Genomic DNA, 25,810 nt, shown 5'->3' on the forward strand with positions numbered 1-25,810 from the left:
CTGCACAAGAATGTGTTCTTCTTTCTCCAAATTGGGTATGGCTCTGCAAGAGTAAAAGGAGTGGCTGAGATGAATATCTAACACACAAGCACGTTTTGAATCCTGATACCCAAGATTTTATATCCAGCCTCCAAAGAGGTACTTTGCAAGTGAAAGAACGCCCACCTTCCTAGGACCCAAGGAGCAAACTGGCCGGGCAATCGCTGGTTTTCAGAGTGGCCACTTCAAATTGGGAACATTCGAGAGTACGGCTTGATGAACAGCTTCCACCAAATGGAACTGTACCAGGGAATCGTTGCTGATGAGGGTCTTGTCAAGCCCCCATCATCTATGGCAGATCAATAGTCTTATTTAAAAAATAAACAAATAAAATGAAACAGTGATTTTTTTTAAGTATGCAGGTCTTTCCAGAACTAGTTAAAGATCAAATCTTTCTGGTCGTATGAAAGTGAGGGGAGTGTTGCCACCAGATTTAACAAAAAGTTGAAAGACAACATTGTGTTTCTCCTTATCACATTGCAAGCAGAGGTTCCATTGTTCCTTCTGACGTTTGTTCCCGGATCAGAAGAAACAATTTGGGCTCTCTGAATACCTGTGTCTCAAGGACGCAGCAGACCCTCCACTGGCTCTAACGGCCCACCTGGATTTCTCACCGGAAATGCAAATATCAAAATTAGAAATAACTATAACCATGACCTTTCAATACAGAGGAAGAATTGTATTATCTTGTCCTCCCATTTATTCATGAATTTTTTGAAGCTCCCTCATACAATCTGTGTCTAGAAATATTTCTTTACTAAAGCAAGTCACATATGTTTTCTATATCCTAACTTGTTAAAAAAAAAAAACTCTTCAAGATACTACATGACACAATACCATAGTAAAACAGACTTAGCATACTACTGGGGAGTCCATCCGGACCCATCGCAATCCTGTCCAACTGAGTTCCACAGTGGTTCTGGAAATGAACACCCTGACAGAAGCCGGCTGCCCCCCACCTTCTCCCATAGAGAGCAGCGGCTGGCCTTTTGGCTAACCGCCCAAGGCTTCCCCACTGCGCCCCAGAGCTCCATGTAACTCACACTGGAATGCACGACTCCGTTGTGCGGTGATTCCAGCGAGGTAGGAGCTCCATTTGGGTGAGCCCACAGAACTCACAGAACATCCATTTTATATCCAATAGAAGTAAGTCTTCTCCGACCAGTCTGCCTATCAGATAATAGTCCTCGGTTTATTTCTGTCCAAATGAGCTTTGAGTACAGATACATTTCAAAGTATCGATGTCATTGATGCACATTCCACTTAAATATTCCTAACAGAGCTGCACTCATGTGTTGATATAGAATCATGGATGTCACTCCCAGCAAAGCCAAGGAAGTCAGCTTATGCGCCCCCATTTGCCATGGAGGCCCCACCAGCCATGCCAGTTCCCCACAATTTACCTGAATTCTCTATCGATTTTACCTGGATAGAACATAGAGGGGGAAGGCTCACAACTATTTTCAGGAGGTGACTTGAATTTGAGCATTCAGGGCAGCGTGAAGTGTTGGCCTGTGAGACGTTTCGCTCTTTCTCGGATTGTCTGAATGCAACCGTTCATCTTTTTCCCTCCTGGAGGAGGTGCCCTTGCCAATATTGAGAAAGCATAAAATGAAAATGTGAGTCAGTGACACCAAAATAAATTGCAGGGAAAGGGTGTCCCCATAATCATTGTCCCCAAAGAGGAAGCAAGATTAAGGGAGGCTCACTCTTGGTGGATACTACAGCATGAAAGCTCAAAGTCATGATTCATTATCCAGAGTTTGGAGAGGGAGGTGGGTGTTAAAATATCAGTGCCAACTATTGTTTTAAGAAAGGCTACTCCCCCCCCCACCACTTTGTCTGTTATTAGGATTAATAATTTTTCAACAGCCAAGTCAGAAGGCTGTCCACTTGCTATAAAACCGTAAGGTGGTTAGGATGGTGGCTTCAGCCCTTTACAAATTCCTGACTGACGTTGTGACGCTTTCGACCGTGCGTGAGTCAGACATTTAACCCAGAAAGTTTAATGTGCATCCAATAACATCCTGGGAGAAGTCAGGGGACTGCCCCATGCAGCAACCGGCAAAAAGCGGCTCATTCAAATATTGAGAAATATTTTGTCTCTCGTGGATTTCTGCCTAACAGCAGCTTCTTTCACTTGTCGAATTAAAATAGCAACGAACTTTAAACACCCGCAGTTTTGCCTGGTCTCCTTACACACGCATCATTTCAAATATCTGCACGATTGCTCCCTGCCCTAAGATGAAGTAAAAGTAGTACAGCTCAGTTAAAATCGCCAGGTTTAGCTTAACAATATCACCTGGCGTTTGCCTTCTTGCAAATGACCCGTATGCAAAAATTTGACTCATTGCTATCTGACATGAAATAACAAGATGTGACTATCACGGATCTTCAATTAATCATCAATAGTTAACAAGTTAGGCCAATACCCTTTCTTGGCATCAATGAACGTGCACAGGACCAATGACCTCTTTGCTCGTGAGTCAGCCACAAAGATGGGGGCTGATCACCTACCACAGGTATGACTGAGAGGGTGCTGGGAACTCGGGAGTCCCGGGCGAGATTTGAGAGCAAGGAAGACAGATGAAAACAGGGTGCGAACATGATGGTTTATTTTTAATGTTTCCATTCAACAAAGTAAAGCTTTTGACAGCAAACCACGCAGATCCGCCTGTGCTAGTTACAGAATAATTGCTCACCTCCAAAAAAACGCTTTCACTGACCTCCAGACGGTCCTGACTCTCGGGACCCTTAGGGCAGAGCAGAACTGCCCCTGAAGGTTTCCGAGGCTAATCTTGTCGCAGTGGAAAGCCTCATCTGGCGAGACAGACTGTGGGGGGTTTGCAGCTCGAAACGTGTGACCCGTGACATCACCCAGGGCTCCTTCAAAACAATTACCGATAAATAAAAATGTGCCTTTGTAGTGTGAGCTGCCCAACAGGCTATGTCTCATGAAACTCGTTTGGGGATAGTTTCTGATGTACACTCTTGAGACGCTTTCCCCTCCCCCACTTACGTCTTCATTCCCCTTCTTGGCCGGCCTCTATTCTGGACAATAAAATATAACAAGATTTCCCCCAGAAGAGGAACTCCATGCATGAGTGGGAATAAAACACCAACGTGGAGAAAACCGTAGAACGCTGACAGAAAAGCATAAAAGCAAGTGCTGAATTGTTAGGTCACGATTTAAGGCTGTGGAGTTCCAGCTGCAAATTCTCATAAAACGGGGGCTGTGCCATGCAAAGGGGGCCTGGTGGCGCAGTGCTTAGAGCTGCGCTGCTGTCGGTGAGCTCAGCAGTTTGAAAGAAGAGGCTTTCTAGTCCAGTGAAGCGTTACAGTCTCGCAGACAGCGGCAGTTCTTCCCTGGCCTACAGGGTCCCTGTGAGTCAGAATGGGCTCACGGCAGTGAGGGTGATTTGGGGGTTTGGTGGTTTAGATAATAATGAGGCAGTGTACACAGTAATTATGCAAATCGGGAGAACCAAGTCAGGGGAAGCCAGGAAAAGGAAATTCAGCAGCTTTCTGTGATTGTGAGATTGTGACATCCGAACTAAAAGGTGGTATTTTTCAATAGGAAGGAAGTGAGTGAACTTTCCATTTCTAAACTATCTCTGCCCACCCCACCCCCTCTCCCATGGTTCTAGAACCTCCCTTCATTCCCAACCCAACCGGAGCTCTAAAGGACTCCAGCAGGAAATAAAATAAAAGTTGTTACCACTCATCCAAACTCTAAGAAGTGAGAGCTCAAGACCAAGGGTTAGCCGCCACCTTTGAATTTATAACTAGCTGACTGCACGTCTCTCAGAAGGCCACGGCAGGGTTTTAGCAGCTCTGGGGGCTCTGTACAGACCCTCCCTCTTAGAAAAGGACTTGGAGCAAAGGGGCAGGGTAGTAAGGGGCGAAGGGGTGGGTCGTGTAACCCTTCTGTTCGTACCCGGGGAAGGAAACCCAGGCAGGGCACCAACCAGTTTTACAAGGAAAAGCAGATACCTTCTCAGGAGTGGTAATAATCATGGGGACTCCATTTCTGGTCTAGTCCGGGGAATCAGCGTCATTTCGCATACACCCTAGCATGAACGAGGGCACATCTTCCGCCTTCATCCATCTGCAAGCTGAGCGTGGCGGGGACCCCCAGGTGGCCACGGTGCTCCCCAAACAACGCCCGCTTAGGGAATGCCTTTCCTTTTTCTTCCACTTGCACTGTGAACAGCCACTCTCAGTCGCTTGCATCTGAAGAAATCCACATACCCAACCAAACGGTGAAGAAAAGAGAGAGCCCATCATCGCACACCCCCTCCACTGTCCCCCTCACGTGGTGTGACGGGGGGGGGGTGCGGTTGGGAGGAGGGGGGGTGTTGGGGCAAGGGATCTTTGTTCGCACTTTTTCCTTTCGAAATAATTGCGTCTCCCATCGTTTTGGACTGAGATCAGCAAGGTCTGCAGTCCGAAACCACCAGCCACTCCGGGGGAGAGAGAGGGGGGCTTCCTACTCCCCTGGAAGCTAGTCTCAAAAATAAGAGAGTCTTGCAAGCGCATAGGGGCGGTTCTACCCTGTCCTGTAGGGACACATGACAGTGAGTTTGATTTGAGTCCCCCCCCCCACCCCCAAAGGACCCTTTCCCTGACGTATCTTGGTCCAATTTCTAAACCCTGGACGGAGGTGGAGCGCCGGTGGCGCAGACGCCCCACCCTCACCCCGGCCTCGGGTCGAAAGTGGTCGAATCGTGCCCCCCCCCCCGCCACGGTTTTGAGAAGCGGGGCGTCCGGGGCTCGGAGGGCCCTGCAGCCCGCGCGGCCCCAAAAGGCGTCTCTCCCTGGTGGGGACGCGGGCTCGGGGGCGCGATCGATCGGCGAGCTCCGGCCCCTCGTAGCCAGCCCGGCCCGGCCCTGACGCGCGCCCTCCCCGCGCGGGACCCCCGGCCTCGCTCCCCGCGCGGGACCCCCGGCCTCGCCCCCCAGCCCGCCCCGTTCCGGCCGCACCTCCGGCCCGCGCGGCGCGCTCCGGGCCGCCCACGCCCCTCGGGCTTTCTAAATAGCTGCGGGGCGGGGGCGGGGTGTGGGGTGTGGGTGCGGTTAAAAGGCGCCGCCGACTCCGACAGGTGTCTGCGCCTTCCAGCGCTCTGCGCGCCTGTCTCCCGGCCCCGAGTCATCGGCGCGGCGCGCGGCCCGCAGCCACCCGGAGGCGGCGCCCCAGGACCCGCCAGCCCTCCGCTCCGCTCCGACCCGCTCCGGCCGCAGGTGAGGCTCGCCGGCCCGCCGCGCTCGGCGCCCGGGGCCCTGGGGGACGCGGCACCGCGACGCCCGGGGGGCGAGCGGGCGACGGCCGCGGGGCGCGTGGGGACCCGGCGCTCGCGAGCCACCCGCAGGCTCGCGCCCGGGCGCGGCGGCGGGGTCCCGGGCGCTGCGCGCGGGGAGGCCGCCCGCAGCGGGACAGACGGACCCTGGAGCCGCGGGCCACGGTGGGCCGCAGCCACGGGTTCGAAGTCCGCTGGGGGCCCAGCTGCGGGAGAAAAGTGGATTTCGTGGGGAAAGCAGGAAGGCTCCCCGCGGGACGCTGACCTTTAGCCCCGCGCCCGTGGCACCGCCAGCCCGCGCAGCGGGAGGATCGGGGTGCGCACCCGCCGGTCTCTGACGGCCCCGCGCCCACGGGCCCGGGGGGCTCTGGGACCCCGATCCCCGGATCCGTGAGATTGTTCCGTTTGGGTTTTCATTTGGACAGTGGATCGTGTTTGGGTTTTTCCCCCCCATAAAATTCTAGAGTGTTTCTTTCCAGCTGGAAGGCGGATTCGAAGACCAACAAGTTTACAAGCAAGTGCATTTGAGACGATTGCACTGGCCTTTTAATGCCTCCCGGGGAGGGGGGGCCGTGAACCTAAACGAGACAGATTCAGTCTCCAGAAGTGTAGGATCATCCGTAGATCTAGCTACAGCCCTTTTCAAAACTATTCTATAAAAAAAAATTACAGACCCGCGGGAAGGAGGGCCACGGGGTGGGGGTGGGGGGTGGTAATTCGGACTCTAGGGAGAGCTCATCAAGGTCGACACCCCCCCCCCCCCCGCAACAACAACAAAATAGTTCCAGGGATAGTCAAGAACTCTTGGCCTTTGCCTGGCCGCGGGCTCCACTGGGTGCCTTCCTGAGCGCTGGGCCAGCTGCTCGCCCCCTGGCAGCGCCCGGGCTCATTGCAGGATGGGGCGGCCCAGGTCGGAGCCGCAGGTGACCCACTTGGGAGGGTCTGGAGAGCAGAGCAGTCCCGACGCGGGTTTGAAGCCGGAGAACAATTTCATCCTGCTTGCTTAGCCCATCTCAGTCTGGTACTCCTATCCCATCCGGGGATCGAGGTGTCGTTTACTCCTGTTACCTCAAAGGACCTTTCAAACGCCCGGCCGCCTGCACCAGCAGCTTTGGGAAATGTCTAAACCTTGTAAGATCCACCTCAAACTGCATTCTCCACCACTGCTGTTGGATTGGACAGTTTTAACCAAAAGTGGGATTGGATAGGAGGGGAGGGGCAAAGTCCCCACTCACAAAATTCGGGCCCAGGTATACTCAATGTGGACCAGGGAGGCAGCGAGTGTGTTGTATACCGCTGAGCCCGTGCCAGGGAAGAGAATGAGGATGTCTTGATTCCATAAAACGGGCTTGTTAAAATCTGAGTCCCACTTGTGTTGCCCAATGTTTCCCGAAGGAGCAATACTGCTCTTGGTTGGGGGTGGGTGCTTGAACACTGGGGGGTGGGGAGGGGCAGACGGGGCCTGGCAAAAGCAGATCCCTAGTTGGTGAGGAGCCCAGGTAGCATAGAGCTTTACACACCGGGCTGCTGACCACAAGGTCTGCAGATGGAAGCCACCAGCGGCTCCAGGGGAGAAAGAGAGGCTATCTGCTCTCATCAACAGTTACAGCCTTGGAAAGCCCCAGGGGCACTTCTGCCCTGTCCTAGGGTCACTCTGAATGGGAAATCAATTCGATGCCAGGGGTTGTTGGAGAGATTTTTTTAAAATACTTTATCCTGTATTGGGGCTAAAGTACAAACGTTTTTAATTACCAAGGGGCACTGAGTAATGTTTTTTCCTTAAGAGGAGGTGGTCGTTTATGAATCTATGAACTCTAGTGTTGTAAAATGTTCTGTAAGTTCAGTTACACACATTTGCACACTTTTAAAAAAATGACTAATAACCATCAAGTCCGTCCTGACTCACAGCAGCCTCACAGGAGAGGCTTCTGTAGGTTTCTGAGACGGTAAATCTTCATGGGAACAGAAAGCTTCATCTTTCTCCTGAAAAGCAGAAGATGGTTTTGAACCTCTGCCCCTGTGGTGAGCAGCTCAACATGTAACCCAGTCCACCACCAGGGCGCCCCTCCGCACCTCCCAGACCATCGGTATTTAAAGTGTCAAGGCTGAACCCAGATGCAAGCACTGGATTTCTTGTTCCTAATAATGCTCATCGTGATGGTTCAAGTACATTCGTCATTGGCTCATGGTCATTTTTCAGTATTCGAATAACTTTTGTAAAAGGTGCTCTGGCAGCATAGTAGTCCCACGTCAGGCTGCTAAACGCAAGGCCTGTGGTTTGAAGCCACCAGCCGTTCTGAGGGAGAAAGATGAGGCTTTCTACTCTGAGATTCACAGTCTCAGAAGCCCACAGGGGTGGTGGGGGCGGGGTTGTTCTCTGCCCTGGAGGGTCGCTCTGAGTCAGAGTCGACCAGTGCCAATGAGAACGGTTTCTGGGTAACTTGTGTGTCTGAAAAGCCAGCCCCATGTTCCTACCGCCTCCTGTGTGACCACGATGGAATGGGATCGTTCCAGTTCAGTGCTGGTGCCTAAAATAAGACAAAGTCGTTAAAGACACACATTCCGAGCCGGCTGAGAGAGTAAGTACATCACGAAACAGGATCAAACTTGCTAAAAACGAGGAGAGCACAATCCTTTGGGGACACAAAGGATTTTACAAGCAGCTTAGAAAGGGTGGGAAACGACGTTACTCATCAGGATGGTGACGAGAGTGGGATCTTGTGAAGAGGGATTGATTGTGAAAGAGAGGCTGAATTATGAATCAATGAAGACAAACAGTATCCTGCAAAAATTAATCGGGGGGTTCTGGTTGCTTCTTACACAGTAAATGAAGCCATTTCATTTCTCCCTTACCAGTTGTAATCAATGAACCTATTACCCAAGAAGTGTGGGTTCTAAACTATAACAGGATGATATTACTTTACTGGGACAATAACAGAGAAGTTCAATTTTTCTGGGGTTTCCTTTCGTAGTGTCTCTTGTTCAAACCTACATTAAAATCATACTGACTGCAATACTTCTCAAAATAGAAATACTCGGAGGTCCTTCCTAAGCAGTCAGTCCCAGCAGACAGTAAGGCCAATCCATAATCCCAAATTAGGATATACCTGCCACCTCGTGCCCGGCGGCCTGGTGGTATAGTGGGCTTTGTGTTGGGCCACTAAGCACCTGGTAGCAGTTCAAGCCCACCAGCTCGTCCAAGGCAGAAGGCAAGGCTTTCCACTGTCATAAAGATTTACTGTCTCTGAACCCATGGGTCGCTATGAGTCATAACTGACCTGATGGCAGTGAGCTTGGTCACGTGCCCAGAGACAACATTTCTAATATGTTGCTTTTCGTCCATAAAAAGGGAGTGGGGCCTTGGTGAATTTTAACTTGGGCGCCTCAGATGGAACGCCTGCCATTGCTAAACCACCCTTTCACGGCCACACCCCCAGTCTAGAAAAGTCAACCAGGTATTTTCTGGAAGCTTTCTCCGCAGGGAGACTTGGTGCAGCCCTGGATTAGGTGGCTTTACCTAGATTATTGCATTTCTTGACCTTGATGACTCAGCTGCTTCTCCTACTTCAAGTGTCAGCCCCAAGGGTACAGCCCTAAGCTTGAAGCTGACAAGCCGCCCACAGGAAATGCAGTGTCCTGAGGAACTTGTACAAAGGAACCGAAGACACCCAAGGGGGTTCCCATATTGGATTCCATGGGTTCAGTCAGAACTGAGTCTAGTCTTGAAGTGAAAGCGCACTGTTTTTTTGCTAGTGGGGTTCCACCCCAAATTCCTCTGGGAAACAAAAAAAAAATTAAAAACCCCACTGCCCTCAAAGCAATTCGGACCCAGCGAGGTTGTAAAGCTTGACAGGAGCAGAATAGCCTCCTTGTTCTCCTGAGGAGCAACAAGGGGCTTTGAGCCACCGACCTTGTGATTAACAACAACTCAACGCATACCTGACAGCACCGTCAAGGAGGGCATCTTCTCAGGCGAACAGCTACTCTTTGTGAGGCAACCTTGACCGACATCCATTGCCCTTGAGTGGAGTTCGGCTCATAGCACCCTGTAGAACAGAGAACTGTCCCTGTGGCTTTCTGAGAGTGGAACTTGGCAGGAGTAGAAAGCCTCCCTATCTCTCTCCCTCGGAGCCGCTGGCAATTTCGAAGCACTGCCCTTGTGGTTAGCAATCCAGTGCATAACCCACCACGCCGCTGCCGCCAGGGCTCCTTAGACAGCCTTTCCAAAACAGCCACCAAACTCACTGCCTCCAAATCGAGGCCCACTGATCGTGACCCTGTAGGAGTCCGTGAGTTTCCGAGACTGTCACTCTTTGCGGGAAAAGAAAGTGCCGTCTTTCTGCAGTGGAGCGGCCGGTGTTTTCAAACTGCTAACCTTGCAGACCGCCGACCAACGCTTAACCATGACACCACCAGGGCTCCTTAGGCAGCCTCCAGGGGACCCGTAAAAAACATGTCCAAAGTGGTTTGGGAATTAGATGTTTAATCCTTGGGCATTAGACGTTTAATCCTTATGTCAAACTAGGTTGGCTTTGTTTGTCCCTCTTTTGCTGAGTTATGCAAGAGCTGGCCTTTGCTTGGAAAGGGATTGGAGAACATTGTTTCCCGAGACCCAGAGGAACCTCCCAGATTCTGCCCTGACTCATCCGCCATCCTCTCATTGTGTTCATCTTTGTCTTTTTCAGCACACACTCCCCTGTGGAAAAGATGGATTGGGGCGCACTGCAGAATATTTTGGGGGGTGTCAATAAGTACTCCACCAGCATTGGCAAAATCTGGCTGACCGTCCTGTTTATCTTCCGAATTATGATTCTGGTCGTGGCTGCCAAGGAGGTGTGGGGAGACGAGCAAGCCGACTTCATCTGCAACACTCTGCAGCCGGGATGCAAAAACGTGTGCTACGACCACCACTTCCCCATCTCTCACATCCGCCTGTGGGCGCTGCAGCTGATCTTCGTGTCCACGCCCGCCCTGCTGGTGGCCATGCACGTCGCCTACAGGAGACACGAGAAGAAGAGGAAGTTCATTAAAGGCGAGATCAAGAATGAGTTCAAGGACATAGAAGAGATCAAGGCTGAGAAGGTCCGCATCGAAGGGCCACTCTGGTGGACGTACACGAGCAGCATCTTCTTCCGAGTGGTCTTCGAAGCTGTCTTCATGTACGTCTTCTACATCATGTACGACGGCTTCGCCATGAAGCGCTTGGTGAAGTGCACCTCCTGGCCTTGCCCCAACACAGTGGACTGCTTCGTCTCCCGGCCCACGGAAAAGACTGTGTTCACGGTTTTCATGATTGCGGTGTCTGGAATCTGCATCCTGCTGAATGTCACTGAGTTGTGTTATTTGCTTATTCGATATTTTTCTGGAAAGACCAAAAAACCCGTTTAACACATTGCCCTGCTGTTGGGTGGAAGGCAGACAGCATGAAAAGGCTGAGGTAACTACCTCGGATTAGCTGTCAAGGCAGAGTCACCCGTCTCCCAAGGCAAAGATACTGGTCTTACATGCAGCCACCTGAACAAGCCCCCCTCCCCCCTCCACCCCCAACACCTCATGGGAAACTCCACACGCCTGCGGTGGAGGTTCCGCTCGCCTCAAACATCTCAAAGCAAAGAAGTAGTTCTAGGTCTCTACTATTTGTCACTAAAATCCATTCCAGTGAAACCTTGGCGCGGCTTGAAGTCATTATAAGATTATCTTTGTATTTTAAATAAAAGAGAGAGAGAACATCAGGTTCTACAGAAAACGCCGGTCTGGTATGGTGGTTCCTCTGAGGGTCCCCTTGGTCAGGGTGCCTGGAATTAAAGGTAAATATAGAAACACTGGGTTCTTTTAATTGCTTGATACGTGCTTGTTTCTAACTCTGGACCCCGGTACCGACTGCTTCCCATGCTGTTACCCTGTTTCGTTGGTGGCACTTTATAAACCACCAGGAGATGTTCTGAAAACCCTCCTCGTTTTAAAGGCGCAGATTGTGACAGGTGAGCGGGGGGGGGATGTGAATCCGCCACTTTATTTACCATGTGCATCATGGCCAGGGCCACCCAGAGGCATCTCCACAGGGTCAGCTGTTCCCTGTCCCCGGTAAAGACATTTCTGTGGCTTCCAGTGACTCATCTCAACGGAACCCAAACCCAGAAACTCTTAGCAATGGCTGAAGGTCAGAGAGCCTCGGTTGAAACGTGTAGGTGGACTCTTTCAGAAGAAACACGGGTTCTGGCCATATGACCTATAGTAGTAAGACTGCAGGGCAGTCGGCTGGCTTCAGACCCCCCTCTTCCCTGAAAACCTTTGCCTTTTCACTGCCAGCATCAGAAGGAACCCGGATGGAAAGCAGGGGGCTTGGGGGTATCTTCTTGCCCTGGTGCAGGACAAAATGCAGGGGAAAGGCTGTTTTCTTTTGAAGAACAGAGGAAAACACTAGACTGTAAATTCTGATGAAGAAAGATGCAGCTAGTGTAGACTTCAAGAGTTTATGAGCATCCCTCTTCAGCACACACATTCGTGTAAGTGAAAATAGAATTCCTGAGCATGAGAAAAGGAAGCGAGGGCTTAGATCATGTCAGCAGCTCCGAAGGACCTGTAAAGCCTGCTCGATGACATCTAATGACAACAACGAAGCCCTAATGCTACCATTATGCTCGACCGAGTTTGCAAACCATGGCACTCAGCACACTTCAATGAAAGAGCCATGTGTCTAGTACCAAGAGTAGCATTGCTGAACAGTTTTCAATAATCAATAATCGCTTTAATTATACGCATGTAGCCAAGATAATTTTGTACTGTCTCGAAGTTCATTTACAATAGTAAAGTATGGTTGATATAAGTCATCATTTAAGATCTAATACCATTTTTAATAGAGTGGTATTGTGAGGTACTGGCGAGTCAGTTCCTATTCAATGACCCGATGGACAATGGGACACTGTCCACTCTGTGCCACCCACAGTTTCCCCTGTGTTTGAGCCCACTGCTGTAGTCACTGTACCAATCCAGCTCATTGAAGGTCTTCCTTTTTTTTTTTTATAACCCTATACCAATCACGATGTCCTTCTCCAGGGACTGGAGAAGATAACATATCCAAAATGCATGAGATGAAGTCTCCATATTCTCACTTCTAAAGAGCATTCTGACTGGACTTCCTCCAAGAGAGAGTTGGTCCTTCTTCTGTCTGTTGATGATACTATATTCAATGTGCTTAGGTCTTCCTTATTCACCATCCAGCTTTTGCATGCCTATGAGACAACTACAAATTGCCATGGCGTGGGTCAGGTATCCCTGAGTCCTCCACATGACATTTTTCACACTTTAAAAAGGCCTTGGCAGCAGATTCGCCCAGTGGAACACCTTGATTTCTTGACTGCTGCTGCCAGGGGAGTGTATTGTCGATCCGAGTAAAATCATATCCCTGACGGTGTCACTATTTCCTCCAGCTACCATGGTAATCGCTTGCTGGTCCTGTTATGAGGATTTTTGTTTTCTTTATGTCGAGACGTCGTCTATACTGGAGGCAGTCAGTAGTCTTGGATAATCATCTGTAAGTGCCTCAAGTCCTCCCCGCTTTTCAGCAAGCACGACTGCATCCTTTGCACACGGCTTTTCACGAGTCTTCCTCTAATCCTGAGGCCGCATTCACCTTCATACAATCCAGCTACTTGACTTGTTTGCTCAGCCTACAGATTGAAGAAATAGCACATTTTAGTTTCATCTCTAGCCATTTTTGTGTAAGTACACGAACATTTTCGATTTCATATCACGTTGCCTGCATAGGAGTGTAGACATTCGGGCTTCCTCTGCCCCCTTACAGAAATGCCTATGCCACCAGACAGGTGGGCAGAGGAGGCAGAACGAAAACCGGTTGCTTCCCAGCCCCATGCTTGCTGGCACCGTCCTTCTGGTGAACGGGGCGGTGCGCTGATTGGAAACAGCCAGGAGAACGCTGAGCTGGGTTACATCGGTCACTTGGGCCACCAGATGAGCCACAGAAGCTGACACTTGAGATACTTTTCGTGGTGAAGATTGGCTGAGGCATAAGAACTAACCCTATAAAGTGTCTTTTATAAGAGATCTTCTTTCTATGTTTGTATATAACTACAGCTGATTGCTTAAAACCATTTTTCATTCCTTGGTGCCCATTTCTAGGAGAAATACACCAGGTGGATCCACCTTCGTCCTTGTGTGTGTAACTCCCTGCGGGCCACCATGGGCTCCTACAGGTCTGTCCCAAGAGATGGCGATACGAACCAGCCATGGCTGTGTCCTTTCAATGGTAACAGCCAGTGGCCTGATTACAAAGCTTTTTTACATCAATAATTAACTAGTAATTTAATGGGGAACCATATAATTTTGAAATAAAGGGGGGGGGGATGAACTTATATCCAGGTTGTAGAAAGGCGGTAACAAACAGTCCCTGCTTACTTTCCAAGGTGTTTTGCACATAGACTGTGAAATTAACACACACAACTTCTTAAACAGCCACATCCACGCCTTCAGCCTGTAGATGATTACTCTCAAGGTATTAAAATCATGGAGCCAAAATAATGAGAGCCTACAACATAATACTTTAAGGAAATTATAGAGAGGTCTGGCCACATGCCTGGAAATTAAGAGATTGAATTCTGGAAATGAGCATCCTGAGTTGATAGTTTTAAACATCAATTGATAATTTATACTACGTAAGAAAAGAAAATTTCCCCGAGCAAATCTGCATCCACCTGGGAGCAGGGAGTCATGACAGCACACAGACCGGTTTTCAGAAAGGCCACTGGCTTAGGGGAGCCATTGGAGTGGATGGCCTCGGGGCCTTTATGAAACCACAGGTGCAGAAGTTGGCCTCCCTCTTCATTCTAACATATGCTTACCTGTTGGGCTACTCACCACAAGGTCAGCATTTCGAAAGCACCAGCCACTCCTGACTGACAGTCTCACGGGCAGTTGTACTCTGTCCCACGGGACTGCTGTTCATGGGAATCAGTTCAGTGACAATGCCCGATACAAAGTCCATCCGTAAACTAGAGAACCATAGTCTGAAACTTATTGGTACATGTTCAGCTGTCAAAATAGGGATTAGATTGGTTTCAGTGGGTCAGGGCTGTCTTGTGAAGACAGATGTGTTCTATAAAGCTGGGTCCTAGAGCCTAAGAGTTGCCCATCATTGTTAGCTCCGATCCAAGTGAGCACTTAGCAGCAAGCCTATTCTGTAAATAAGGTCCACCGTCAGTATTACATTGATGCAAAACAAGTTTCAACAGAGCCAAGCTGGACTAAGAAGAAAGGTCTGGTGGTCTGCTTTCATTTCCTATGACAATTCTACAACTCGAATCCTCCCTCCCCAGCCCCCATAATGCCATCGGCGCAAGACTAGGTAGCATTTCACTCTGTTGTGCCCGGGTCACTGTGTGTCAGGTGCCAACTTGGCAGCCAATAGCAAGAGTCAGTAGAGTGGAGCTAACTGATTTGTTTGGGCCTCAGTTTCCTCATCTTGAAATGGGCTTAAAGAGCAATTAAATGAGACTGTGTGTATAAGACTTTATACCTGCTTCCCACTCTGGACTGGACCGAAGCATGTATCTAGGTATAGGCAAGAGATAAAGCTCATGACACATAGAACCCAGGAACAGGAGTGGGAATGGTGATAACAAAAGGGTAGGGGGGAAGGTGGGGAGAGGTGGGGAGGAAGGGGGTACCGATCACAATGAGTAACACATAACCACACACACCCCTATCCAGGGGGGAGAAGAACAGAAACCAGAGGAAAACTGAGACAGCGGTTGGTGTGAGATCTGAAAATAACCATCTATAATCTATCAAGGGGACACGAGGGGCAGGGTGGGGGGAAGAGGAGCTGATCCCAAGGGCTCAATAGAAAGTAAATGTCTAGAAAAGAATGATGGCAATATATGTACTAATATGCAAGATACAATTGATGTATGGATTGTAACAAGAGTTGTAAGAGCCCCCAATAAAATGATCTAGAAATAAAAGCTCTATACTATAAAACCCAAACTAACCTCACTGCCACCGAGTTGATTCGGACTCAAAGCAACCCTTTAAGACAGAGTAGGTCTGCCCCTTTGGGTTTCTAAGACTGTAAATCTTTATGAGAGCAGAAAACCTCAGCTTTCTCCCATAGAGCAGTTGGGGGGTTCAAACTGCTGACCTTGCAGTTAGCAGTGCAACTCCTACCCCACTCCACCACCCAGGCTCCTTCTATACCAGAAAGCAGTAAGAAAAGTACTAATAAGCAAAGTGCCATCTGATTTTTGCTGTGAACTGGGTCTGAATGTGGAAAGGCGACAGGTAATATTTTAGACAAGAACGATTTCAGCAAACGTGATAGACTGGAAAATGTGCACTCACACAAAGGCTACAGTAAGCACAATACAGGGGGAAGAGAGACAAACAACTCGTGAGGGGGCACCAGCTGAGCGCCAACACCCATTGAGCAGTCAAGGAAGGCTGAGAGCCAGTCTGCTGCCGTGTGTGAGAAGGGGCGCTCCACGTGGATCAGGACCATTCCTCCTAAGCCTGGGATAGAAAGTGAGCATGTTCGCTGCAATTCGGACCAGTCCCAGGTCACTGGGCCCCGGGGTTGCTTTGTCCTTGGCATCCCTGGTTTAGAGGTCAGCTGGGTCCAATGCTCCCCTTTTGGCACTGGGACTCCATACCTCAGAGAACCGGTGCATCTCCAAGCATTAGCCAGGGCACCAGGTTCAACCTGCTCCGCTGGCCCCAGTGAACCTACAAAGCAGGCCTGGACAGCGATCCACCCCCCCACCCCCCACTGTGCCTCCCCCACACTGTTGGTTCAGGGTGTGAGGCTTCAGCCCGGAGCTGGCAGAGAGCAGCGCTATTTGTACAGAGGCAGAGCGAAGCCTGTGGGTTCCAGCCCCGAGGCCATGCGGAGAGACACAGACAAAGATGGAAGCAGCCATCCCGGCGGCTCCCTACGACTTTTCCTGCTGCTGCCTTTCTACTCTGTTACTCTGTGCGCAGCCGCCGCCCCCCATGCACCCCCCCCCCTTCCCCAGTGCTCGATTCCTGCCCTGACCAATAGAAAGGACACTGGTGGGACGTCTGTCCATGTAAGGGACAAACGTGGTTCCTAACCCAGAAGTTCACGAGAGGCACTTCAGGTCCCACACAGGATCCAGCCCGTTCTTTCCATCTCGTTTCTTACCACAGCCTTTTAGGGACCCCGGACATCATGTCCACCAGCTGCTCTGGGAGGAGGGGCAAAAGGTGTTGTCTACTCCCATAAACACTTCCGGTCTCAGAAGCACACAGCAGCAGCTCTGCCCCGGCCCATACGGTCACTTTGCATCGGAATGGCCTCGATGGCAGGCAGTTTGGTTTTGGTTTTGTACTGAAAATAGGACAAGCCCACTGCCATCTGGTCAATTCCAACTATAGTGACCCTGCAGGACAGAGTCGGAGTATAGGTTTCTGTAACCGTCACTGTTTATGGGGGCAGACAGCCTCCCCCTTTCCTCTGGAGCAGCTGGTTTCAACAACCACCTTGAAGTTAGCACCCCAACGTTGAACCCGCTGGTCCACCAAGGCTCCTTGCTCACTGCCAGCAAGTTCATTCCAACTCACAGTAACCCTACAGGTCAGGATAGAGCTGCCTCTTTGGATGTCTGTGAGACGTGACTCTTTACAAGAGCAGTGAGCCTTGTCTTTTGGAGCAGCTGGTGGTTTCAAACTGCTGACCTGGCTGTGACCACTATGCCCCCAGGGCTCCTACTGTGCCACCTCTTGTTGCCATGGGGTCAATGCTGACTGATGGCGACTCCCTGTGGGTTTCAGAGACTATAACTGTTTACAGGAGTGGAAAACCCAGTCTTTCTCCCATAGAGTTGCTCGTGGCTTTGAACTGCCAACCCTGTGGATCGCAGCCCAACGTGTAACCACCACAATAGCGGAGCTCCTTTTACCAGGGTTCTTTCAGGACTCCATATTCCAGCCAAGAAGGAGCTCCAGCTCTAATCCATATCTAGGGAGCACTTTCCGGGCCCCTCTGGAGAAAGATGAGGAAGCAAGCTGCTGCAGAGAACACAGCCTGGGAAGCCCCGTGGGGCCGTTTCCCCTCGCCGGACAGCAGTGGGCTGCATTGGGGTTTGGGTTCCCCACATCCATGCATCCACCCTTCTCTCCATCCGACAGGTCTAGATCCTCCTGTTCCTGTTCAAGTCCACTCCTCCCTGAAAACTTCCGGGACCCAGCCCTCAATTCTGCCCCCTCACTCTCCTAATCCTGACACACAGCATCTGGTGAGTAATAAATGAGTCTGAGATTTCTAGTGGTGAATGTGTTTCCTCCCGCCCAAGCTTTGTGCCAGCTCGTGTCCTATCAGGTACTTAAGTCTTTGTGGAATGACTGAGTGGCTAAGACAAGGATTTAACTCTTTGTAGAATGACTGAGTACTGAAAACAGGATTACCAGATTTAAAAACACATAAAACAAAAAAAATTATCAAGAGGAAACTTTGTAACACTCTGATACTTAGAACTACAGAGTGCACACATGAAGACATTCCAGCACAACTAGGGGTTATGTTATCGTATGAAGGATTTCAGCTAGCTGTCAGGAAGAACATTGCATATGAACATTGAACGCTGAGTATGGAAGGCCAAGAGGAATCGATGCATTTGAATTTGGTGTTGATGGAGAATATTCAAAGGACCGTGGACTGCCAAAAGGACAAATGAATCTGTCTTGGAAGAAATACAGCCAGAGTGCTCCTGAGAGGCAAGGATGGCGGAACTTCATCTTACATCCTTTGAACATGTGGTCCGGGGAGACCAGTCCGTGGAGAAGGGCCTCATACTGGTAGAGAAGCGGGGGAAGACCTTCAACAAGATGGATTGGCTGACTCGATGGGCTCAAACATAAGAACAATTGTGAGGACGGCGCAGGACCGGGCAGTGTTCTGTTCTTTTGTACATAGAGTCACTATGAGTCAGAAGCAACTCGGTGGCACCTAACAACAAGAACAGAGAGAAAAAATGTTAAGACACCTGTGAGATCAGGAAAAGGCAGCTCAGGGACATCCAATGTCATGCTCACGGGCCAACAGAAGAAACCGCATCATACAAAAGCTGTGAACGGACCGTCTAGAACTCCCTCACACATTTAACTTCTGCCGCCAGGGACTCTGCTATGGTCCCCAGCATTTGTAGGGCTCAGGCACTCCCACCTTTGTGAGAAAGGCGTCCTGGTGTCTCAGCATGAAATATTGAGCGCTAACCACAGGTCGGAAGTTCAAACCCAATTCAGATGCTCCAGGTGACCTCTACAAGAAAGATGAGGCTGTCTGCTCCCCGAAAGATTGGCGGCCTCCGACGATCTGAAAGGGTAGTTCTTAACTCTGTTCCTCTGGGGCCATTCTGTGAGTCAGCATGGGCTTACAGGCAGTGGGTTTGGCTTTGTGAGATATTCCTAAACATCTCGCGTCACTCATTCATTCAGCAGCCAAGTCTCAGCAAGCATGGAGGCGCTGGCAGCTCTACCCCAAATCCCAAACCACTGTCATCGAGTCAACTCTGACTCACGGAAGTCCTCCGGAGCAGGCCCTGTGGTTAGCAGCCCATGGCTCATAGCTCCCGAGTCTCCACCTTCCAGCTGAAAGACAGCCAAGTGCAGACAAGTACTTGGCGATCCCATCAGCAGGAGATGCTAGGATGGAGCGAAAACAGCCCACGGGAGTAGCCCGGGCCTGGGACAGGGGAAGCTACTTTTCATATACGGGAGCCAGGAACGCCCCACTCGGCTAGACCTCCTGAAGGAGGCAATGATGGAAGTCTTAAGGAAGAGAATTCCAGCTGGAAAGCCGCAGGGCGGCCAATGTGGCAGGGGCACGGGCTCAGGGGAAGATGGTAGGTCACGGAAGGGGGCCGGTTGCACCGACTGTGGGAGGAGTTACAGCACGGCTGTGCCTGCCGTGTGTCTTCAGCAGGCTAGAACCCGGACTCTGCCCTCGGCGAGGCCCAAAGCAGGTTGGCTTCATTTTCCACCTGACAACCTCTCACAGGAGCTGCAAACACTTCCAAGTTCAACCCAAACGTCTTTCTCCTGATCTCCGACGCTGCAGTCCCCAGGTGTTCGTTCATTCGTTCACTCATTCAACATGAAGCAACTACTGTGTAGAAGCCTAGGAGCCCTGGTGGCGGAGAGGGTCACCACACAGGAAACTCTGCTCGCTGCCAGGTCAGCAATTCAAAACCACCCCTACCTAGCAAAGAGCTCTACTCTCCGAAGCCCAGCGGGGCAGTTCGACCCTCGCAGTCAGTACGGACTCGATCACAGGGTGTTGGCTTTTAGTGTACTAACCTACAAGGCATGTCAGAAAGAATAAAGCCCATTCTCCGGCCTCTGACAAATGGGGGTTCCCGGTCCCCATCGTCTCTCTTTCAGGCACTCTCCAGTAGACGGGTTTCCTCTTGGTGGGAGAGGGCACCACACTAAGCGCAGCACCCCAGCACGGCCACACAATAGGACCCCTGTCCTGGACACACAGTAGCACTAATGTCATCAAAGTGGGGGTTCCTTTATTAACCGTTCAGCCACCTTTGCTCATTTTAAACCAAGAGGCAGCCAGTGTGGTTTACGTAATTATGCAGAATTAACTCCGCAAATGCATTCGCCTTTAAAATGAAATCATGCACAATTATATAATGTCAAAGGCTGACATTTCATTCTTTCCTGTGAAATAGATCAGCGGTAGTCACATAGGTATGTATAGCCCTCTAGTCTTTTCTTTCTATCCCTGGACAGCTCACCGCAAGGTCAGCAGCTTAAAACCACCAGCCGCTACTTGGAAGAAAGACTGGGCTTTCTACTCCCATAAAGAGTTACAGTCCAGGAAACCCACAGAAGCAGTTCTACCCCGTCCTATAGAGTCGCTATGACCCAGAATCGACTCGATGGTGGTGGGTTTGGGTTTTGAGGATGTGCCTATACACATAAATCTACAGAATCATTTTTATTTGCATTTCTTACTTTTTTTTCCTGCGACAGCTTTCCATTCATGATCTGACTTGTCCCTTTAATGCAGTGGTTCTCAACCTGTAGGTCGCGACCCCGTTAGGGGTCAAACGACCCTTTCACAGGGGTCACCAGATTCATCACAGTAGCAAAATTACAGTTATGAAATAGCAACAAAACTATTTGTGGGGGGGTCACCGCCACATGAGGAACTGTATGAAAGGGTCGCGGCTTCAGGAAGGTTGAGAACCACTGCTCTAAAGATGTGCCGTGATTCCGGGGTAGACTTCTCACCTCCATGTGGGAGTCCTAGGTTTGACTCATGGCCAGCGCACCTCGTGAGGCCAGCACACCACCTGCCTGTCTGTGGAGACTGGCAGGTTGCTGTGCTGATGCACACATCTCAGCAGAGCATCCAGACTAAGGCAGGCCAGGAAGAAAAGCCTGGCGGTCTACAGCCAGACATCAGCCAAAGGAAACCATATGGATCTCTATGGTCTGATCCACAACTCATGATAGTACAGGATACGAGGGCGAGCCAGCATTTCAGTACATTGTACATGGGATCACCTCTCACAGGGGCCAATCAATGGTAACTAACGATGATTGGGTTGCACAGAACGACGAAGCCATATGTTATTGAACCATTCGGTTGGGGAAGAACCTTTAGATTGTTCTGGATTTTTGTCAAAACAGTCCCCACCCATCAAACCAGATCTTCCCACTCCAGGGCAAGGACATGTGTTCAAACGTAAATAAATGCAGGGCTCTGCTTGGACCCTGGTGCGCTTCGCAGGCTTTTCATAGCCCCTGGTATGTTTCCAGGGCTTTACAATGACCCTGGGACATTTCCTCTTGCTGCTCTGGGGTTCTTCCCCCAGGTCCATCCAGTTCATTCGGAACCCAGACCTCATTTTATTAGCAATTCCTGCGGATTGTAGGTCATCTCTCAGTTCAATAAACATGCTCTCTCTGTGGTCAATGAAGCCAATAAAACTGTGGACTAAAGAATGCCGCCAAAATTGTCTTCCAGTTTAACCTCCGGTCATTGGCTGACAGGAGTTGAGGTTGGAGTTTTCAGAAATCTAGGCCACAATTTTCAATTGTCAGAGTCTCTGGGTATAACTTTTGTTGTGTTTATCTATTTTTAAAACCCTACTTTTTGAGATCCTGATCTGTTTAAGGAGTCTGTGGGTAGTAGAAGTGATTAAATAAGTCTCGGCTGCTAACTTAAAGTTCGGTGGTTCCAATCCACCAAAGGGTGCCTGGGAAGAAAGGCCCCTAAAAAATTTTTTTAAAAGGATCCCCTCAGTTGGCTGTGGAGCACAGGTCTACTCTGACAAGCTGTGGTCACTGTGAGTCAGTCAACTCAATGACGTGGTTTGGTGGTGGTTTGGTTTGGTCTGGTCTGGTTTGGTTTGGTTTGGTTTGGTTTATCCAGGCAAAGCATGGTTTGGTTTGGTTTGGTCTGGTCTGGTTTGGTTTGCTTTATCCAGGCAAAGCATTGTTCCAGGCCTTGCCTTTAAGGCACTTGAATTGAAAACAGTGCTGGCAGGTTACCATGTAGGAAGAGGGCTGATGGACACTGGGTGGTTATTTAGGAAAACAGAACATCCCAAGTGGGATGTGGAAGCCACACCAGAGCTCTCCAATGAGAGTCCACGATGGGAAATCGTTTGTGGTAAGGCCTTTGGGGAAAGGTCATGACGCGAAATGATGAAGGCTGGCAGAATGTTGAGAGAGGGATTGCTGAGAAGCCATAATGGCTGGCTTGGCCTCCCACGCCTTCTTGGAGAAGCATCCGCAGAGACGTGAACTAACTGATCCAGGGCCTTTTTGCTTCTTGATGTTACAATTGGCAGAACCATTTCTCATCATGGCCCATTGTCAGAATGAATGCTGTCGGGCGTGCAAAGCCTCTGTATGCCACCTGCTGTCTGCTCGGGGCAACTGCAGAGCCTGGTGCAGCCAAACCCTGGTGACTTGTGTCCACAAGGGCAAAGGCAGCAGTCCAGTGTCCCTAGGAAACTCCTAGGCCTCAGCAGCTGCATGCCCTCCACAACGCTCTCTGGTTATCTTAGCTTGCTCCGGAGTTTATTTCCAATTTGAAAGTGACACACTGGGCTGCGAGTTGAAACCACCAGCAGCTCCTCCGGAGAAAGATGGGGCTGTCTACATCCATCAAGAGTCTCAGAGTAGTTCTACCCTGTCCTAGAGGGTCAGCATGAGGCAGAATGGACTCAGGGTTCTTTGAGTAAGGGTCACAAAGAAATCAGAAGGGTAAGACCGGGGCTGCACTGGGGTAAGTTTTCCCAATCAAATTCTCCTAGGACAGCCCTTCTATGAATGAGCAGGAATATTGTCCTGATGGGGAGTGGGGGAAAGATTCCTCTGCTCAACTCTCCTGGCCTTTTCTTCGCCAATTATAATTTTCCTGTTCTTAAAACTTCTTCAGAATTATCCTGTGTTTTTCAAGAACATCTATCAGATGGTCCCTGGTGCGGTCCCCCCAACACAGTGACCAGAACCTTTGGAGTTGACCTCTCTGACCAGAATTTAATAGGCTCAGCAGGTCCCTTTAAAAGTCGCCTTAATGGGGCTCAGACAAATGTGCTTCTGAGAGAGCTTGTCTGCAACCACCTGGATCACAGAGACATTTTTAAACACGTTTCGTTTGGAACAAACCTGTGCAGATGTGACCTGGACCCATAATAGCAATATTTTTGACGTGCCCTCACCCTTCACTCAAAGAGTTTAGGCTCCATATTAACTGTCATCTACTGTTCAACCTGAGAGAGAGAGAGAGAGAGAGAGAGAGAGAGAGAGAGAGAGAGAGAGAGAGAGAGAGAGAGAGAGAGAAATTGGGCAATTTTGGATCATAGTAACTCAAGAAAGCATGAATTTCCCCTACTTTTTTGGACTTTTCCCAGAGTGAATTGTCTCACTACACAAAATACAAGACAGTCAAGACGCTGGTCCAGCGAATGACACTGCCTGGCCAGGCCCCCTGTGAAATGGTTCTGCACACAAACGCACAGTAGACCCTGCCAGCATCTCTGTCCTGCTTTATGTGCGGCAGGACACCAGAAGAAATTCCTAAGCCCACATGCTTGTGTATGAACCCACAAACATTAAAGCAAATAGGACGAGTCTGGGCACCCCGGCCAGTCCTACCCGGCCTTGTGAAAAGAAGTCCTATTCAAGTCTGGTCAAGCCCGTCAGAGAAACGGCAGCAGGAAATTATGAATAACGCCGTCTGAAGTTTTGGTGGCATGCAAAAAGGGACTTGTGTACAACCCATTCCAGGTATAATGTTAGGAATAAAAATTATTCTTGGGACTGATGGTAAAAATGGGGCTTTTCTTCCCCTCGTATGGCAAGCTCTTAAAACTTGGGGAGCCCTGGTGCTGTAGCTGTTAGGTGTGGGGCAGCCAACCACATTTCAAAACCACCAGCCACTCACTGAGAGAAAGATGGGACCTTCGACTCCCCTAAAGAGTTACAATTTCAGAAAACTGTCCTAGAGGGTCGCTGTGAGTCCATCAACTTGATGGCAGAGGGTTATGGCAAGCTCTTAAACACTCACATTTTCTAAAATTCCCGAGTGGGTGTTAAGACTCCTGGCGACTCACTTCCTAAAACTGGTAAGAATTATCATTCATTATATTAATCTACCTAAGAGGTTTAATTTCCCATCCCAAACAGAAGCAGGGATCCTGAATAATCAGGAGACTCTCTTCAGAAGTCTATGCGAAACTGGGTGAATTTGCACCCAATGGGCAACAAACTTTTTTGTTATGATTGTTGACTTGAGGTACCATCAAGGTAATTCAAACTCATAGCAACTCCGTGTGATGAAGTCGCCAAAGGTAAAAATCTGTTCAGTGGTGTTTTCACCTGCCAGCGCCTTGGACTACCTTTGTGTGTTCACACATGAACTCTATGGCTTTTAAGGAGTAGAAACCAAAGACAAAGTCTTTGTGACTAACAGGAAATACACACAGGTATTTTGTCCGTTCCCCCCCCCCTCCTCTTTTTTCAAGTGGTTTCTTATTGGCTAATTCTGCTCTGTTATGAATGGGGAAATAATGACGTGAATTGGCCTGAGAGAGGTAAGATGTGGTCTTGTCGGAAGTATGGGGACAGACTAGAAGTGGTATATTCAGCACACTGATTCTGTATTTGTTCTTATGTGTGTTCAGAATTTTATGAAACCGTGGAATTCCACTCATCCAGAGAGTGGCACAAGAAAGGCGAGAAGGACTACGCGAAAACTCAGTTGGGTCAGAAGATGGACTAATGGAAAGAATACCAAATAATTCTAAATTCACAAACTCCATCCCAACAGAACTCTGAGCTGTAAGGCCTCTTCCACCGAAGAGCTGGATGCAGAGTGAGAAGAAAGCGTCGGACTCTTAAAGGCTTGTCTTCAAACAAGCAACCATCAAAGCGAGGCTCCCACAAACCCACATGGAAGAAGCACAACAACTTGTGTGATCCAAGGATTGTAAATAATATAATCCAAACCCAAGGGAGGGAATGGCATCAGAGCTTAAATCATTGCCACATCAGTTTCAGAGCATTCTACCCCCACCACCCACCTCCCCATGGTTATATCTCCTATAAGATGAGTTATGAAACCAGTCTGTTCTGAGGCTCCCTCCTCCTGCCTTCATCATTAGATCTCTTTTGACCCATTCAAATTTTGTTCTCGTTTTTCAGTATTTTCTACTTTCTTTTCAATTGAGGTTTTCCTCTGTTTTTACTTTGTTATTGTTGTTTGTTTGTTTGTTTTTGTGTGTGTTTTTCTGTATATGAAATCTAGGACAGATAAATCTATAGCGATAGTATCTAGATTAATGGTTTCTTAAGGGTATGACAGGAGGGACTGGGTGGGGGGAGGTGGGGCGTTAATAACAATGAGTACAAGAAAAAAGAAAAGGTTCTAAAATGGATGTTGGCAATGATTGTACAACACTTCTTGAAATGATTGAACTATCGAATTGTATGATATGTGGATTATGTACCAATAAAACTTTTATTATTAAAATTATTTTAATTATGTATATTATACAATAAATACATTTATAGTTTTATAATATGCGTATAACTATTTTTCTATTTATACATAAGGTTAATATATACATTAAGCTTAGTTCTGGCCTCCAGGACCTTACCCAGAGGGAAGACTAACGGGATGCTCATGTTCCTTGAGAGGTGAAGTTGGAGGGAAACTGAGGAGCTGGGAAGGACATCGCAGGTAGAAGATGGAAAATGTCAGACATTGAAGGAGAGAATGGTATAATCATTGCCACATCCATTTTACAGGATTCCACACCCCCATCTCCATGGTTACTTCACCTTTAAGATGAGTTACGCAATCACAGTCCAGTCCGATGGCCCCTCCCTCACCCACTGTCAATGTCTGATCTCTCTTTCTTCCAAGGAAAACAGCTGGGGACATAGTCCATAGTCGAGAGTTGTGGGAAAGA

The 25,810-nt window shown here is 49.3% G+C and overlaps 1 protein-coding gene across 1 annotated transcript; it reads left to right on the forward strand.

Annotated features, from left to right (window-relative positions):
- Window positions 1-5,122: 5,122 nt before the first annotated feature.
- On the forward strand, window positions 5,123-11,082 carry GJB2 (gap junction protein beta 2). The gene is made up of 2 exons (XM_075562851.1): window positions 5,123-5,280; window positions 10,022-11,082. Exon 2 carries the CDS (start codon window positions 10,044-10,046, stop codon window positions 10,722-10,724), a length of 681 nt encoding a protein of 226 aa, XP_075418966.1. The 5' UTR covers window positions 5,123-5,280; window positions 10,022-10,043; the 3' UTR covers window positions 10,725-11,082.
- The last annotated feature ends 14,728 nt before the right edge of the window (window positions 11,083-25,810 follow it).

This window comes from Tenrec ecaudatus, chromosome 11, assembly GCF_050624435.1.
Source record: "Tenrec ecaudatus isolate mTenEca1 chromosome 11, mTenEca1.hap1, whole genome shotgun sequence".
Classification (NCBI taxonomy): domain Eukaryota; kingdom Metazoa; phylum Chordata; class Mammalia; order Afrosoricida; family Tenrecidae; genus Tenrec; species Tenrec ecaudatus.

Bases quoted from the DNA above. Each gene is read 5' to 3' on its own strand.
- GJB2 (XM_075562851.1), top strand. From the start codon at position 10,044: ATGGATTGGGGCGCACTGCAGAATATTTTGGGGGGTGTCAATAAGTAC.